The sequence below is a fragment of the Tachypleus tridentatus genome, chromosome 10 (genome assembly GCF_004210375.1).
Source record: "Tachypleus tridentatus isolate NWPU-2018 chromosome 10, ASM421037v1, whole genome shotgun sequence".
Classification (NCBI taxonomy): domain Eukaryota; kingdom Metazoa; phylum Arthropoda; class Merostomata; order Xiphosura; family Limulidae; genus Tachypleus; species Tachypleus tridentatus.
Window position 1 is genome coordinate 58,821,621 of NC_134834.1, and position 18,779 is coordinate 58,840,399.

The 18,779-nt window shown below is 31.5% G+C and overlaps 1 protein-coding gene across 4 annotated transcripts in view; it reads right to left on the reverse strand.

Annotated features, from left to right (window-relative positions):
- Positions 1-492: 492 nt before the first annotated feature.
- Positions 493-18,779, reverse strand: part of LOC143229365 (transcription factor AP-2-epsilon-like) — a 164,094-nt gene continuing 145,807 nt past the window's right edge. For 3 of the 4 annotated variants that reach the window (XM_076461597.1, XM_076461598.1, XM_076461595.1), the window contains exons 3-7: positions 16,979-17,042; positions 16,141-16,345; positions 10,847-10,965; positions 9,624-9,765; positions 493-2,095 (exon numbers count right to left, since the gene is read on the reverse strand). In XM_076461597.1, coding sequence (XP_076317712.1) covers positions 1,819-2,095; positions 9,624-9,765; positions 10,847-10,965; positions 16,141-16,345; positions 16,979-17,042 — 807 coding nt within the window. In that variant the 3' untranslated portion in view covers positions 493-1,818. The remainder of the gene's footprint in view (positions 2,096-9,623; positions 9,766-10,846; positions 10,966-16,140; positions 16,346-16,978; positions 17,043-18,779) is intronic. The other variant, XM_076461596.1, reaches the window with a different exon arrangement.

Genomic DNA, 18,779 nt, shown 5'->3' on the forward strand with positions numbered 1-18,779 from the left:
AGGTTTGTTTAGGACCTCAGAGCAGTAAACAAATATTTTATAAGTTTTTTTCGTGTGATTTCGGATTAAACAAACTCTCCTTGAGCTATTTATTTTTCACTAGTGGTATAGGCTTTGACAATACATAAAATTTTTCAATTAGCAATTAACACATCTTTCTCCTTTTATTCTGTGAGAGATGAATCAATTCTACAACAATCATTGTTTCTCATATACCAAATAACGAGCACTTCATTACTAGTTACCCTAAAAAAATCGGTGAAAACTTATAAGTCAGAAGGTGATTATTATTTTCATTGAATCCTTTACTTTTTAGTTAGTTTTCTCTGCTAACGTTCTCACTTTAAATTTTGATTGATTGGCATAGCTTAAAGTGAAGTTGGAAAAACAAAATAGTATCAGAATGTTCTCGAAACGGTACATTGATCAGTCACATGTTTTTTGTTGTTCGAAAATTACTTCAGTCGAATTGTTCGAATGATGATAGCATCATTTGTACACATAACAATTTATTAAAATAAAACACAATCCATGACATTTTAAATATAAAAAACAGACTGTTAGTTACAGTAGATAAAACGTATTACAAATATCCCTCTAATTTCGATATGTTTGTTACGTTATAACTCTTCTTACGACAGTTAAAAAATTCTGTTGTGGAAAAATAACTTACATTTGATCCACGAATATTTTTCCCATATAACCGTGGTAGACATTAACTTATGATACAATATTCTTCTTTGTTTTACGTAAACAGTATATTTACTTCACAATCAATAATTAAATCAAAGAACATAATCTGATGAAAAACTTGAAAATTATTTCAGTTATACTTACTACGACAATAGTTTTGTTTTCACAGTGAGGTAGAAGTTTCATTAATTAACCTTGCACCAACAACCCGAAAATATACAATACAAAATTCGAATTCTCAATCATGTCCTACTCAAAACTTTGCACTCTTTGTCTCACAAAAAAAAAACTTTAAAAATTATAAAACGAAATTAAGGCTAAAAAATATAAAATTCGAACATTACCGACTAAGTAGTTCTTAAATAAAATTATGAATTGAGTTTTAATAATCTGAATGACCCTTTTCCTTTAAAATATACTTTTGAAAGATGTAAAAAAATAATTATTTAATAATCATTATTGTATAAAAATCGAAAAAATAAAATTGAAAAAGAAAGCGTCAGAAACAAATAAAAATCAATCAATTTATACTTTCATCATGTTAGTTTTATTCCCATTATCATGTTTCTATAAGTTCAAAAACAGTTAACCTCCTTCAACTCAGAACGATCACACACGTCGCAATATGCCACACGTTGTCGAATCCTGTACCATAAACTCTAAGACACGAGAAAATCAGTAACCTATTACTGCAAATCATATTTAGATTTTATTTTCATTTTCAGATGCGCACAAATTGTGTATTTCAAACCTTTGTCTTCACTGTCACTCCCGTACAACTTATTTTATCTGACAGCCGATTTTAGAAACGTCAAAATGACAAATTGATGAGAAATGTTTGTTAATTTTTCGTCGAAAAATAACAACAGCCTTGTGACTTATAAGTCCTGAATGTCTTACAAAACGATTCCTTCCAATTATCATGCTTAGTATAATTTTGAGCATTTTCAAGTGAACAGCACCAACAATCGATGCACCTCTATACTTACATAGAGTTATATGAGCTGTTCGATGATTTCATTTATCAGTTAGTCATTAATGTTGTAGTATTTGATACTTGAGCATTTGACATGACTCGAAAAGCTTGACACGTTCACTACCAAGATATTTTAACTTTAATAAACGCTACTTTTTCTCATCTTTCTTAATGTTAACAACACTTGCTGCTGACGGGTTTTGGAAGTTGTTAATCTGCTTCTCTAAGTACTTGAGTGACTCCGTGAGGTAACTCTGAACTGTCGACAGAGCTGCCACAATAGCTGGACTACCAAAACCGTGGGTCATGAGAGAAAAGTGCGATAGATGGCGTTGAATATTGGGTTCAATGATGACTTGAGGCCTAGTATTGCACAAGGGTGATCTGTCTTGCTTGAGTAGATCCACAAATTCTTTTACTATTTGCCTGAGCCAAAAAAAAAAACAACAGATAAATAACTTATGCCTCCAGCAAACTTAGGAATAAGGAAAATTATTATTAAAAATAATAATCGTAATATCCGAGACAATTGCTTTATTATCTATATGATCGTTGTTTTTATACAAAAAACAACAATTTTCGTTACTTCATTGAGATCAATTTGTAATTAAAGAGCTATTTACCTAGATTCAAGAACATTAAATAAAAATATTATTGTTATTTCTTGGTGTAAAGCTATACTATGAATTATCTACACTCTATCCAGCGTGGGGAATCATGCTATAGATTCGAGTGTTGTAAATCAGTAAACTTACCATTAATCTGCTATGGACTTAAAAATGCGAATATAAAGGCGTAGAGATAATTATTTACTTTAAAATGAAACAATAATGAGAGTGAAAAAGTACATTTTTGTCGTTTCTGTATGATTCCTATCGCGTTAAAGTGTATGTTATTCAAGTAAAATAGTTATTTACTTTATAGAAAAACTGCAAGACCATATTGATAATTTCATATCTAAACAAATAACAAAATGTATATTATTATAACTACAACATAATTTTAATTAAATTACTGAGACCGACAAGCATAAAAAATCTTACACAAATACATGATAAAGTAACTCATGTTGTGTAGAATGTGAGGTAACGTACTTTTTTGTTCGAAGATATCAGGCACACTGAAATTCGTGAAACGGATGGGAATATTTCTAAACACTTTAGAAATCACAAAAAATGCATATTGCTGGAACAAAGAACTTAATTAATCCACTATTAAACAAATTTCGTAGTAGTGACCTGTATTAAGTCAGTTTATAAGTTTTTCACTCATCTTGCAATATTTTATCATACCTTTGCACTTTAACCAGATGTGCTATGCAGATCCATAAAACCAAGTCGAAATATCGCACTTCGATAAAACTTGGGTTTAATTCAAGTTATTATACCCAACACTAATGAAGAGAAAATACAGTGGGATATCCATTGAGAAATTTATTCAACGATTTTATTCAATAAAAAGGAAACAGTAATAAAGGTATCAAATAAAAATAAACCTTAATTGTAAAGTAAATATAATAAAGACTTACACTAACGTCTAATGAATTCTCAAAGAGACACCGTCAAATGGGTAAACCTCGTAAAGGTAGAATCAAACGGATATCACTAATCTATATTATTGTAGCATTTGTCTGATGTTCATTGTATACTAGCTAATATAATATCACAAAGACTATTAACTTATGTTATTTATTCAAGTATTGATTAATATTTTGTGTGGACTACAAATATCGAAAAACCTAAGCTTACTTTTTTCGTAGGTTTGCTTTATCTGTGATATGAAATTCTATATAAAGTTCAGCTGGCTCAATAAGTTGACGAAAAATAACTCTTTGCATGATCATTTTTGTGTTTATTTAAACGTATCGTAACCATTGCATTAAACTTTATAAATCATCTTCAATAATATGAAAATAAATATAACCATTATGACTCAATGCAGATCTTTTAACAAGTTTCCTTGATACGGAGAAGCTAAAGCAAGAACGTGTATCACACAGTCAAGCTATGGGGGTTGTTCAGCAAACATAAGCCCCTGTAAGTCAATTTATGTTAGTTTGTAACCAGTAACAGTACACAAATTATTTAAGAACACCGTGAAGAATCGGGCGTCACTTCTCAACAAAGAACGTATTAAGTACAATACGTTTCACTCTACGTTCTGTGATCTTTATCATATTACATCGGTAAAATACGTGAGTGATGTTAAAAATTCAATAAAATGATAGTACTTTACAAATATTAGTTGCTAATAAATGCTATCCGTGTAGTTTGTCCTTCGTAGTACTACATCATAGAAAATACGGAATGGGGAACAACTGTTCATTTGTAAATTTAATTCGTATTCATTACACATCAAAATATATGGACCTGGCAGTATAACATTGCAGGAAGATGTCTTCCACTTATCATGTTCCAGAAACATATTCCATTTATTTATCCTGATATAGGGAAAAAAACAACAACTTCTACCTATTATATTGCAGAATAATATCTTCCATTTTGATGCCGCAAGGTTCACAAGATCGTGAGTAAAGTCCAACGATGTTGTAAGGAAATGTTTATTACAAAAGACCGTTAATAGACAATGTCGATTATAGTTGTTTTTTCTATGACAACTGCCACGGAAATACATGACAAGCGATTTTCCTTGCGGTTTAGAAATAATGGCGTAGTAATACAACCATTCGTTGGCTGCGGTTTAATCACTGATATGATAAAAATACCATTTAATAATACAATATGGACATATTTTGGGTATACAACAAAATACTAGCATCTAACAACGTCAAATGGACATAAATTCAATATGTAACAAACAAATTAGCATTTAATAACAAGCTGGACATAATCTGAATATATAGCAAAGATTTTATTTATTCCATTTCACAACACAAGATGAATATAGAAAGAGTACATAATAACAAAAATGGGCATAAATTGGGTAAACAATAGTCTAGCTATCTAAAAACAGACAAACGATCTTCGAACTTTTATCATATCATAACAGTCTATGTCACCAAGTCCGTTCATAACGATCTTGGAACTTACAATAGTACTATACCACTATATTACAACTATCTGTAATATCATTACGTCCTAAACACAACACTCCTTGCTGAATGGTTTCTAGTGTAAAAAAACAACAGTTCCTAGCTCTCGTTCCAAACACACAAAAATCCATTTGCCAGCTGTTTGAGGTTAAGTTAAGGAGGGGTATAACTAGAAGCTTTATTTTGGTTAACCCTCTTGGCGTTGGTTTTCAGAAATATTTTTTTTTATTATTATGTAGCGTACTGACAAGTGGGTCAACTGAACGGCTATTGTCACTGACCTTTGGTGTTCATGAATTCTTACGTGTTACAAGCCGGGATACTTTGCTTGTTATGCCTACACTGTTGAGGTAGGGCTCTTTCTGCATGGTTCAGTGTCTAAAGTTAATCCAAATTTCTGTTTCCTTTAAAAACCACTAGCACAAGGAATGTTCCCAGCTTTCATATTTTAAAATTCCTATCCGAACAAGTACTTACGATTTGAATATATGAATATTGCATAAGAAATAGCGTTACATATATTTTTCAGTAGTGATCAATTTACGGTGACATAACTAACTACGAGCGCCAAAAAGTGTGAAAAGGCAATTCCAGTGCACGGTCTTCCAAGACAACTTTATAGGAGCTGTGGTTCTCACGTAACCGCTTCAGTATAACATATTCAACCCTCTGCGCAACACATATTGGGAAAAATAAAACATTTTTCATTACGTTTTTCAGAAATGATCATCAGGGTGAAACTTTTCTATTCAAGAAATGAAATGTTCTTATTTTTCCTACTTGAATATCAGAATAAAAAAGATTGAATTCTCTGACCATTTGTATTTCTGTAACGTCAGAAAACAAAACTGGGACACACGTATTTCAACCCAGGTGTTGTGCAATCATCCCAAGTAAGTAGAGGTACATAGGGGTGTGTGCTGCATGAAAAAGTGCCATACTTATTTCCCCCTACTGTAATTACCAGTACGCTAACTTTGGAATGATTTAGTGCTGTATTTTGAATGTAACTATGAAGGAAGAATGGTCCATGTAACCTGCTTATTAAAACGTTCCAATTTCGAGAGCTTTAACTGTGGGTTGTCGAGATCAATGTCTGTGTACGTACTTTCAGTCCCACGTGTGGATCTGTGAAACTTACAAACCGTGAGCCTCTACATACATATACGCACGTTTTTCACAGTTTCTACTGTTGGTTTTCATATTTAACTCAGCCATCTAAAATCAATACCACAATACACTTCGGTAATCTAAACAGAGTCAGTGTATAATACCACTTTGTCTAGACAGTTTCGTTCGATATAGCATTCAAATACTACTTGTTTGATTATTTCTATATTCACGACTTCTTAATAATCAATTCAAATTAATTACATCATAAGAATCCTCGATATCAATAAGAATAACAATTACATTCCTGGTTTATCTAAACTTTTCTCTCTGTTTTAAAGAAACACGCAGTTAATAGAGGACGAGAGAAAGTTTGAAGCAATAAATGTTCCTGTAAATAATTTGAATTTCACGTTATTACGAAAACACACTTCAATCAGAGCTCATGTAGTCTAAATGTATTTGTTGTTAGAAAAAAAAAGGGATTCTATAACATTGTGAGGAGCAAATGATGCTTTAGGTGATTTTTTCCCCTTATATTAGTCGATCAATCCATAAGTAAATTTATTCAGTATCTTGTTGGTTATATTTCGCGTAAAGATACTAGAGAGTAATCTGCATTAACCGTCTGAAGTTTATGAGTTGTAACTTAAAGAAAAGCAATAAGTCAATAACACCCCACTTTGCGGACCACTTGAAAAATTTTACCGCTGTTCCTGAAATGCACCCGCGGCTCCAAAGTGCGGAGCCCGAACCATAGAACTTCTGTTCCTAGTCCGTACTGTTAACCACTGAACCTCGCTTGGTTTTTTATTCAGTAAATAATTAACAACTTATTTTTATACAGTTCGCTATTGGTGGGGTCACGTTGTATTACATCGAGTAATTTGATGTTTTTGTCTGTTACAACACATCTTAGAAATTGCCAGGAAAATTCAATAAAATCACTCATTTCCTACGTATAATACGCAGAGAACCCGAGTGGCAATTAATGTGTTTATTGCACTATTGATGGCACTATTTTTACATTCTTTCTACGACTCGTATGTCATGAACCAACGAGAAACTTGGTACAAAAACAGCTTAGATAAAATATTTGAAAGTAATGGATTTTATATGGACCCTAGTTCTTACTTTAATGCGCTTTTCATTGCAGTTAATATTTTTCTACAACATTTGTACAACTTAACAGAACTTACGGTGCTAGAGAATAATTACACAGTACACTAACATAAGATGTTTAGAAATTCTAGAACTAGTTTTAACGGTAATTGTTACGGAAAATTTAAAATAAAATGGACTTAAGTTGAAAAACACCACTGAGACTTTTATAAAGATTAGTTTGCTTCTAATAGTGAAGTGATAGGATATTATTTCCATATAATACAAACGCCTATTCAATACAGCTTTAAAACATATATAAATCCCAAGTGATATGGTGATACGAATAAACAGTTATAACGCTACAAATCAGGGTTCGATACCTGTGTACGGTCATAACAGTGTATCCTATATTTTTTTGTATGTGGTTTACAAGAAACAAAATATATCTTGTTGAATTTCATCACGTTTCAGCTGTTCAGTTACATTTTTAACTCGTGTTTGAATAATGATAGAGAGAAAGATATTCCTTACATTATGTTGTCATTTTAAAAAAAGCGTTCAATGCTTCTTTTTTCATCCAGATATTTACTGAAAAGAGCAATTGAATAAAACTAAAGTGGAAATTCAAAGAGAACAAAAACTTGAGTACGTAAATACCACGTTTAAAGTGTTTAATGAATATTTATTATCTCTATTATTTCTATACCGTTTCTTCTTTGTTATTTATTTTCCTGTAGATCAGCATAGTGGAAATTCTTGGAAAAACAAGTACCGACTTCATTATGTTTCAATAAAAAGATAATGTCACACACTTTCTACATGTGAGTGTATTAAAACTTGAAACTTCTTTTCTTTAAAAACTTCAGAGATAATTCAGTGGACCAACATACTCTGATTCAACATTGACATTTGTTTAGTTTTCAACATACTCTAAATCACAAAATGAATAAGATCCAGAAAAGTTAAAAACTCCAAAGCTAAAAACAGTAAACTGAAGTTCAGTGCAATCCTGTTACTCGGTTTAAAATGTTTGTGTTCAACAAATGTTAGGCAATGAAATTGACGTGTATTATGAAATTCTATAAAGGGTACATAAGAATTGCATATATTAACACTCACACATATAAACTGTACACAATTATTTTTACACTATCTACTTGGAGCAACACTATTTTTTTAAAGAATTTACTGAGTGAATTTTGATGCGACGTTTTTAGGGAGTTTTAATATTGGTTTTCTATTTTGTCTTGTTACACGACAGAGATTTATGACCACTTCAAAATGTAAATAGATACAACCATTGCCCGAATTGGATTCAACTGACTTAAACTTAAAACCGACAATTTGAACTATTTAAATTTCTGATGTATATTGGTCGTGAAATACTTAGATTTTGAAGTGTTACTTTAAACTGAAAACACGCTTACACGATAGTACAAAGTGTTGTCATGTGACTGTACATAATAGGAAGTAATAATGTATGTCGATTTACAGACATTAACCTTGGTGAAAAGAATAAGTGATATAAGAAATAAGAACAGATGATAAACCATAAACATTTCTTTCAGTGCATGATGAGAAACAAAACTTGGTGTATAAAAAACAAATATTATGATAATATTATCCAAAAGCAAACTAAAGCAGAGAAATAGAATGACACATATTTAACAGACAATGAGGTAGATAGGTTAAAAATAGATACAGAATAAGAAGGAAATAATTAATACTGAATAACTTAACGAAAAGTTAAACGATAAAACTGCATTCCTCATTGTTATTGTGAAACAGGTACATAAAATTGCTTGACAAATATAGATACATGCGAATCTTGGGAAAGAAAGAAGTTAATCAAATAACAATTCCTCGAGTTACGCATATAACAAATAAAAATATATATATGCTGCATGGGCTCATAACGTTTATATGTATATGGAGGTTAACGGGACTGCAGAGCTTAGTGTGTACTTATTCATATTTTAAAATAATAAAACTCACTTTTCCAAACTATATCTTACGTGGTTTCTAACATTTCAGTTGTAAATACCTGGTTGTTAAAATTTCTGCAAATTAGTAGAATTTTATTCTAAAGCCATTACAAGTTATGCTATAAACATGTCCAAAATGTGATCTTTGGAGTCAAGGATACTGTACAAAACATACTATTTATACATTTTACACTATTAACATGTCAAAAACACGATCTTCAAAGTCACAATTTTTTTTTCAAAATATAATGAGAAACCATAGGTGTTTATACCATAAACATGTGAAAGGTGTGATCTTTTAAGTCAAAGAAACTGTACAAAATATATTAAGAAACAACTACAAGTTACACCATAAATATGTCAAAAGTGCGATGTTGGAAGCCAAAGCAGTTGTAGAAAACCCATAAAAACGGCTGATTAGTATATCTAACAGGTTCACGTGAGTATGATTTTACCTGGAATTTGTATTGGTTTTACCCTGGAAATATACTGTCACAATCCACAAAACAGTCAGGTAAAAGGCAGTACTGTATGGCCTTTCCCTCTCAGTTCATTTGAGTTTTTATTTATTACCTTATGTTATTTCTCAATGGAATTTCAACACATAACAGAACAAGAGGATTTTCAAAACAGTATCTTCTTAAAAAGGACATTACATGATAGTATTATATCTATACAGAAAAGGAAAAAAAATCGCACTTACTTGGAAGCCAGTAATATATCCTTTCTTCTAAATATTTCGTTTGGGTCTGAAACGTTTCGAGACAAATATTCTGCTACCTGGCGTGAAGGAAACTCAGTTTCACAGACATAACCAAGATCTCTAGCAAGGTGGATTGCTTCTCCTGGACAATAAGTTTCAATTATATACATTTCTTTCAATCAACGAAAATATTTCTACTGCACTAGATTTTAATTCAGATATTCTAAAGCTTACCGCTTCATTTATAAGTTAATTTTGTTTAAGTGTGAAGCAGGATATTATATTTTGTACGAAACTGTGACCGTAAATGTATCAATGAAAATTGTTTACAGACTCTCCGACTTCAGCTAAATTTTTATTTATGGTTTTGAATAGGGACTGACAAACATTTACGAAATATACTTTATGTAAAGAAAATATACCAAACGTATATTATGTACAAGGACACGTGCACAAAGTTAAGTATCCTTTTGAAATAAAACATAATTCAATCAATCTCGGAATATGTGATATATATTTCACAAAAATAATATATCTACACGTTAACCACATATAAAACACTAAACTATTTAAAACCTATTAGTCCCAATTGCTAGAAATTTTTATCTCACCCACTCTCTACTATTAAACGCAACAGTAGCCTCAAGTGATTATCTCTATTAAGATAATTATACAATAAAGTCTTATATGTGGCTAATAACATATATATCAAACAAAAAAACGAAATAACAGTGTGACATAGTATATTTAACAGAAACGTTGTAACAGTGCTAAATCTAAACTTCTGTTTTGACAAAAATGTTCTCTTTTCGAAACAAACACACAACTATGTAAAGTAGTTTGAGAAAATGCAGAAATACATTTATATATATGTATTGTTACTGGATTTTATCTGAGATGATTTTGTTGTCCTGTTTATGAGATTACCAAAGTGTTTAGTAAATTTAACATTAACATCTCTCACAAAAAAAATTAGTTTTTATCTGGAAGAAGAACTTGCCTGTTTTTACTTCTTTCCACTACATGATCTAAATACACGTATTTTAAAATTGAAAACTATCTTATGACTACAGTTTTCTTGTCTATCTCTTGGATATGGTCGTCTAAACAGTTGATACAAAGATACAGCTATGTGTTAGTTACAACATCTGGCGCCACGTAAATTAACATAACCAAGAGCTGGTGTTAATTAAGTGGTGTCTCCCGTAGATTGATCGGCTTACCTTCCACAAGGGAGGTAAGCAGAGTGACGTTGGCAGCTTTCCGACGACCCGCGGGAAGATTCAGACCAATCTTCTCCAGTTTATCACGAAGGCACTTCCCCGCGTTTTTAGACTTGGCCCTGAAGAAAACAATGGCACTCGTAATATAAGAATATGTTAAGCATTACAAAATTGTGTTAGCACTGAAAACAAGTTTCTACTTTCATTAATTCATAGACGAACCATCTCTGGAATTACATGTTTCATTATATTAATTAGAAAACAAGCAGACGTAGAACTAGTTTCAAAAGAATAAAGTTGGTATTTCTATATTAAATCGCACAAGCAACTTTTAATATATGTAGCTGCTGTTCATTATTAACGTAACTCGTTGACTGATTATCTCTGAGAGAATACAAACTTTAGCAATACACTTCAGTCGAAAATATCTGGAAAATTGAGTGTGTTCAGTGTATGAGAAGTAATATCGGTGTAAGTGTAAATGTTTATATGTAATAAAAGTATGCAGAAACAAGTTATAATGAAATCGTTATAAATCTTCTTTGAGGAAAAAAGAATAATAATAAAATTCATTGTTTACAGATCAGAATAATTTATCATAAAGTTAATTTTTATCTTTAACAATTGTATCATTAAGATAAACAGGTCACGTGGTTTATTCCCAGAGACATATTAATGTAAAGACAGTTAATTACAAAAGGAAAAAAAAATCATTCCAAAAGGAATTTCTTAATAAGAAGTAAATTTTACATTAATGCATCCTTTAAACACACACACACACACCGAAAAAAAAAGTCATTAACCGTGAAACAAGGTAAAGATTTGTTTGTTTTCTGAATTTCGGCAAAGCTACTCGAGGGCTATCTGCGCTAGCCGTCCCTAATTTAGCAGTGTAAGACTAGAAGGGAAGGCAACTAGTCATCACCACCCACCGCCAACTCTTGGGCTACTCTTTTACCAACGAATAATGAGATTGACCGTCACATTATAACACCCCCACGGCTGAAAGGGTGAGCATGTTTTGTGCGACCGGGATTCGAATCCGCAACCCTCAGATTACACACTTGGCCATGCTGGGCCCAAGGTAAAGAACGACTATTTCTGAAGTAATTAACCAGTGGCATATTACCAATCAAATCACTGTGTCAAAATAAATAAAAGGACAGGTTGATTTCCTGTCACAAATGTACCTTCTCTCCTTTTTTTTTTGGGAAAAGTCTGATGACGTTAGTAACCTATCGCTAAACATACATTCTTGTACTTTGAGTTAATAATTTCACATGCATCCATATACATCTAATTAACTTGCAAATCAGCATAGGCCTAGAATTAATTCTTTGCTAAGAAACTGATAGGACTTTGGGTAAAACGATAATTGAAAAGATACAAAATAATAGGTTTAAGTAATAATTGTCTTCTACAAAATGTTATAAAAATTCAACGGTTAATTGAAACAATATATCTCAATAGAAAAAACGTTTATATAGGCCAAAACATTTCTTGAGAATTATTAATTTGTTTATCAGAGACTTCATCGAAAAATATAAATAATTTCATTGCAGCCAAGAAAAAATATGACCGTTATAATAATAAGATTTTTTTTGGGGGGGGGGATGTGTTTAAATAAGGCATATTTTGTATGACAAAATATCTTTCTAGTATATGGATATCTATAATGTTAAGATTTAGAAATATAAATGGGAAAGATTTATAGATTTACTTAAAATGAAGTTCATTCCAAATAATTTATTTCAATGCTTAAACCCTGAATAAAGTGGTAATGTAAACGAAAAAAAAACACAACGTAACATGATGTACATATAAAGCCAAATGGTAAAAGCAATTGTTACAGCAGTACACTGGGTTTGTTTTATTACCCACTAACATATCTACACGGTTCTAAAAATATTAGACAACTTTCATCTTTTGAACGTTAAACAAATAATCAACCTTATCGAACGTTTCATTTAGTTCTATGTGGGCTATAGCTAGAGGGAAAAAATCAAGTGCTTTAACCGTTGTCGAGTTTGCTTCTCATTCTACATGGCTGGTTTCAAATGAGTAGTTATAACTGTCCCAGTTATGCTTCGTTAAACTCGAAGTCAAACTTGTTTTCACCTTGAAGAAAGTAAATTTAATAATTGTTTTTTTTTTCTTTTCACGTCTAAAACTCCAAATTTTAGGGGAAAAAAATATATTCTTGTGGAAGTTAGAGTTTTCCATTGAATAATATTAAACACAACTTCCTCTTAGCATTTTCAGATTAGATTTATATAATTTAGCACATTTTTCTTTACAATGATAATAAAAATAAAGGCAACTCAGATGCAAGATACAACTAACAGTTGTAAATTGTGACTTTACTGTGATAATGACCGGGATTCGACATTCAATATATTTAATATAGGTTTAGTTTGAATTTCACGCAAAACTACACATGGGCTATCTGCGCTAGCCGTCCCTAATTTAGCAGTGTAAGACAGCTAGTCATCACCAACCACCGCCAATCCTTGGGCTACTCTTTTACCAAATAATAGCGGGATTGACTGTAACATTATAACGCCTCCACGGTTGAAAGGGCGAGCATGTTAGTGTGACGGGGATTCGAACCCACGACCCTCAGATTACGAGTCGAACGTCTTAACCCACCTAAACACTTTATGACGTCCATCTCTACTCCGTTAGTGCGCTTTGATGTATAATCAGATATTTATCAGTATCTGTGGGTTTCCTGTAAACTTATACGATATAATAAAAGTCTTAGTGCATGACGTTAGAAGGATTTAACTGGTAAAATGTCGCGTCACTATTGTGTGATGGTAATATGTTGTAGTGTTAGGTTAGAATATAAATTTTTTATTAACTCACAAGCTTTATAGTTTTAGAAAGAAATTTTTATCAAGTTGAATTGTAACATTAGCTAAAAACGTTTTAAAAAGATATCAGTGATGTAAGAAAAGGAGAAAAAGTGTACTTTATTAAAGCGTGTATCAACAATATTATAAAACATACAGGTTTTCGTAATGAATACAGATAAACATGTACAATTAACACATATATAATCGAAAACATCTTGGGTGTGAAAAATAAGTGAGGCCAAAAAGAATCTCCTATAGTTATATATTTCTTATTATACTCAATTTTATTAAATTGGTATAAGGTGTCTAAGTCTCCGTTTGGTAAGCAGTTTATATCAACTATTGTTATAATATTACTGTTGTTTGTGTTATATCGATCGCTATACTTTCATCTTGGACTTGTACATTTAGTTGTGTTACAGGTAACACTGATTTATATAAGAAAGCTTTACCACTATTTTTCTTATGGTGGAATATCCAGGCTACTTTACATTATTATTTACTGTTATAAGGGTGTTTTTCATTAGATATGAATTTTTGTCTATACGCACAAAAAAAAAACACAACAAGTATGAAAGTAACACTTGATAATAACCAACAGACCTATACTTCACAGAATCAATCTGATTCTTTAAAATATATGGGAGTATTTTTTTTCTCTCTGAAAAATTAATAACTTTCTTTACGGTAACACCATGAAAACTAGATTAACAGTTTCTTATCATCACTTGCATGCCCTCGGTACAACTGTATCAAGTATCATTATTTATGCTAAATTCTTAAAGTAATATCACGTGACACTAAATGCTCTTTAATGAGGAGAATTTCATAAAATGTAGCAAATTTGTGTTTAAACGTTAACAATGAATAATACCCGCCACCCTATGATTTTTGAAAGTTTGAGCTAGAAATTGCTATTATAATTTCCTTGGCCTAACCAATACTTCTGCATGTGCCTTCACCTTATAGTTTTGCTACTCTCTTTCTCTCTAGGTGTTTGGGTATATATATTTGTATACCCAGGAGGGTCAGGTACACCAGACCTCTTCCTCCTTCCATTACTTTGTTTGAATGGACTCATCAATACATTTAGAGTAAATACAAAGGGCTGGAGTAATAGCATAACTTTAAATCTGGTCCTTTTCAGGACAATGTCTATTTACATTGTTCTTTCTCTTTTTTTTTAATAAGTCTAGAACGTAGGTGGCCTGTTTTATTTTAGCACTATTTATTATTATTATTATTTTAAATTTGATTTTATCTTAAAGATCTGAAGTTTTGCAACTCTAAATTAGCCGTCTTTAATGTGAATGACAATAAAAATCCTGAAAACGGTCTCGCTTCACTCTTAGGTGAAGCTGCTATCAAATTTCAGACCAACAGTTCCTGTTACGTTTTGGGTAAACGTGCGCAAACAATTTGGTCAAATCTCAGCGGTTCTCGTTGAATAATTTTGCACATGTATGTCTTATATTTCGATCACACTTTACATCTAGTTGCAGATCGTAAAGATCTGTCGTGTACTAAACTTGAAAATCTCCATGTTAGTACTTTTAACGTGAAGAAAAACAAAAACAGTAAGAAATAAATTCAATCAAAATTAGACATTTTATATCTCGTGTACCTCTTAATGGTTCGCTTTAAAGTTTGTTATGTGAAGTTACGGAGTAGTAGAACATATCAACTAAAAATATGTAACAGTTTAGATTACCACAGTCCGAGACAAAGAAAGTAGAAAATCGCTAAACTGTCACTCCTGTTTATAGCACAAGGTGTGTCCTGCAGGTTGTTTTGGCAGCACGACATACTACAGTATGGCTTGATATAACTTGATTCAGTCAGCACAAGAGAGAATAAAAGAATCAACAAATAGGTCTCAAGGCATTAAGTAACATAGTGTCTTATAGTATATAAACAATTGTTCAACTGGACAATGCCATAGTAAGTTTCCTAGTATTTGAGACATTTTATCATAAAATCTCATTTCATCTTGTGTGGGTCTTAGAAAGGTTTTAGTGATTAAATATCAAAACAAATTCTGTGGTGTACAAAATACTGTAGTTTATTGCTGAAATGTTACGTGATCCTGTGTAATGTTAAAAATACGTCACTGATGTATATCAGGTAAACTGATGTAATGTTAGACAGATTTTGATACCAGAATATCACATCAACTGTCGCAATATCACAATGATTTGCTGAAGAGCCGTACCGAAACACTATATTAACACATTATTTTGTAAGATATCTTATAGACTTTTGTTGATGTTAGATTAATGTTCGAAGTGTTAATCGTATTTTAATTGATGAATATCACATACAGGCTAGTCATGGTAAAGAACTGTCACATAAACTCTCATATGGTAGATTGCTCAATAACCACAACATCTATGACGGTTTAGTACACAATCAAACAGACATATGGCGTATACCTACCGTCTGAGAACTCCTCCAAGCAAAGAGGCATTGAGGCATTCTGGAGGGGATAATCGCCTTTGGATTTCTCCCACTGTTACCTTGTACTTCGATGTCGAGCTTAGTAGGGACAGTCGACCCGGTACTGAGCAGAAAACGTCGGATGGTGATGCTAAAACCCCTAAAAATACGTTCTTTTGATTTTCACCATTACGTGGTTTGATACCTTAAATTGAAAAAAGAAAATATTTCTTTTTTTGTACTCTACAAGTTAGTTCTTCGGTTATGATATTTTACATCGATAATAGTTAATTCTCTATAATGCTGTATCAAGAATGCAGTTTGCTGTGTTGGTAAGAATACAATATAGAAATCAAAACATATCATTTCAGTATCAAGTTTATAATAAACCAGGAGACATTTCTCGCCGTTGATTGTGAACTCACTTGTAAGACCACAACTTAAAATACTATCAGTCTTCTATATGATAATTGATACATCTTTAACTTACCCAACTATGCTCAGAATATTTTACTTATATAAAGAACTTGGAACATTGTACAAGGACTCACACAAGCATCTCTTGAATTAAAAGTAAAAGTATGTTTGTTTTTCATACTCGTATACATACACATATATATATATATATTATCATATATATGTATGACGTGGAAAGTAGTTAAAAATAATGGCTAGAAAGTTGTGAATCCGCGAAATATAAATTTAGAGAGAAAATAATTTATGTAAGATTACTAGTTTTTGAAATGAAACCACACTACAAACTACACGCAAGTTATTTTTTCAATATTATAAAAAGTGAATTATAATGATAAAAAATCAGCTGCGTTATCACACTTACCTTTTCTTATAACACTGTTGTGATCACCAGCAAAAATATTATTTGCATCTTCAACTTCCGTTGTCTGTGTCACAAAATAATTTCAGACTCAGTCATCTAGCTATTAGTATACATATATATATATTCAAATAAAATGAAGTGTTTAATGACATATTTTCAAACAGCGAGTTGGCTTGTTTAATGTATTATAGCTTACAGAAACTGTTCATAGGATATATGTAATTAAACCTAATGAACTAACTTGTAAAATATAGTAAAACACAATCAACCAAATAGCCAATACATACATTTAAATTCAGAACTGCAAATTAGTATAAAATATATAATTAAGCTCATTGAACACGCTCGCAGGATTAAACTGTACACATTAAACGGTATATTAAAATAACGTTTTATATATATATATATACATATGCATATATCACGAATTGATTAGCAGTATGCATTTAAACTGGATGAGCTGGCTAGTAGGATATAATCAAATACATGGTGAACTGGTTAGTAGAACAAATTTAAACTCCACAAATGGCTATTAGGGTATATTCAAATACAATAAATATTTAAACTGGATGAACTAAATAGCTTGATATTTTCACACTTAGAAAACTAGCTATATAATGGCTAATATCATTTATTCGCTAATAAATTAATAGTAGCAGGTGAGGTTACAAATTCAGAAAACCGAAAAAATGTATCCAAATGTAGTGAATGACTGTAAACAAAATGTTTTAAATAAAATAAATTGTTGAATAAATTAATTTAAATGTCGTATTCCAGTTAATCAGAATAACAATTAAGATGTATTTAAATTCAAAAAACAGTCTTGCCAAATCTATTTATATTTAGTAAAATGCTTTTGAAATATGCTCATTTTGTGTGTACTGTTTGGCAAAATACGTTTAGTACCATTAACTACTAATAAACTTGCTAGTAAAATATATTAATAAATAATAGGCTATGCTGTGAGGTGTATTTAGTTTTAATAGACTGGTTATTAAGATACTTGAATACAAACTCCACAAACTGACTGGTACACTTGTATTCAAGTATGATAGACTAGGAAATAAGGTATCATGATATATAGGACATTAGCAAGTGAAATATTGTAAACCTAATTAAACTGGCTCGTGTAATATATATTAAGACCAATTGAATTAGATGGTAAGATAAAATTAAAATAACTGTGTGGACTAGTAAATCATAACTCAATGAACTGCTTTATAAGATTTATTGTGGATTGACTGACAAAGTGCAACGTACGAAACAATTAAAAAATAACTGACATTTGTCGTACTTCAACTACGACGAACCAAACACCAACGTTATCAAATAATGCCAATCACCACTCGATTTACTTTTATATGATCAAGTACGTAGCTGTCACGTGACTTAAAATGCAAAACTCTGGTTATTTAGCCTACGCTCAGACAAGAAAATGTGGTTGACTTGGCTATGCATCTTTATAGTTCATAACATGTCACTTCAACACGGAATATGAGCAGCGACAGTATGTGGTCTTTAGTCACTTCACAAGATACAACGTGCACCTTATACATGTTCCATGGAATTGGAATTCGGAATCATGCAAGTCACTCCAATATTGGTTTAACAAGTTGAGCATGGTATGGATTTAAGCGTAAAGTGAAAACCATTTACACATGGTAGTTCAAAGAATAATAGGGTGTGGTACATATAACATTCGACATTAAAGGTAAAAAAGCATAGATTTAAGATCCGGTCCCTCGTCGTATTTAAAAGATTATTACTCCACAAGTTATTGGTCAGTTGCTCGTGTGCTTGT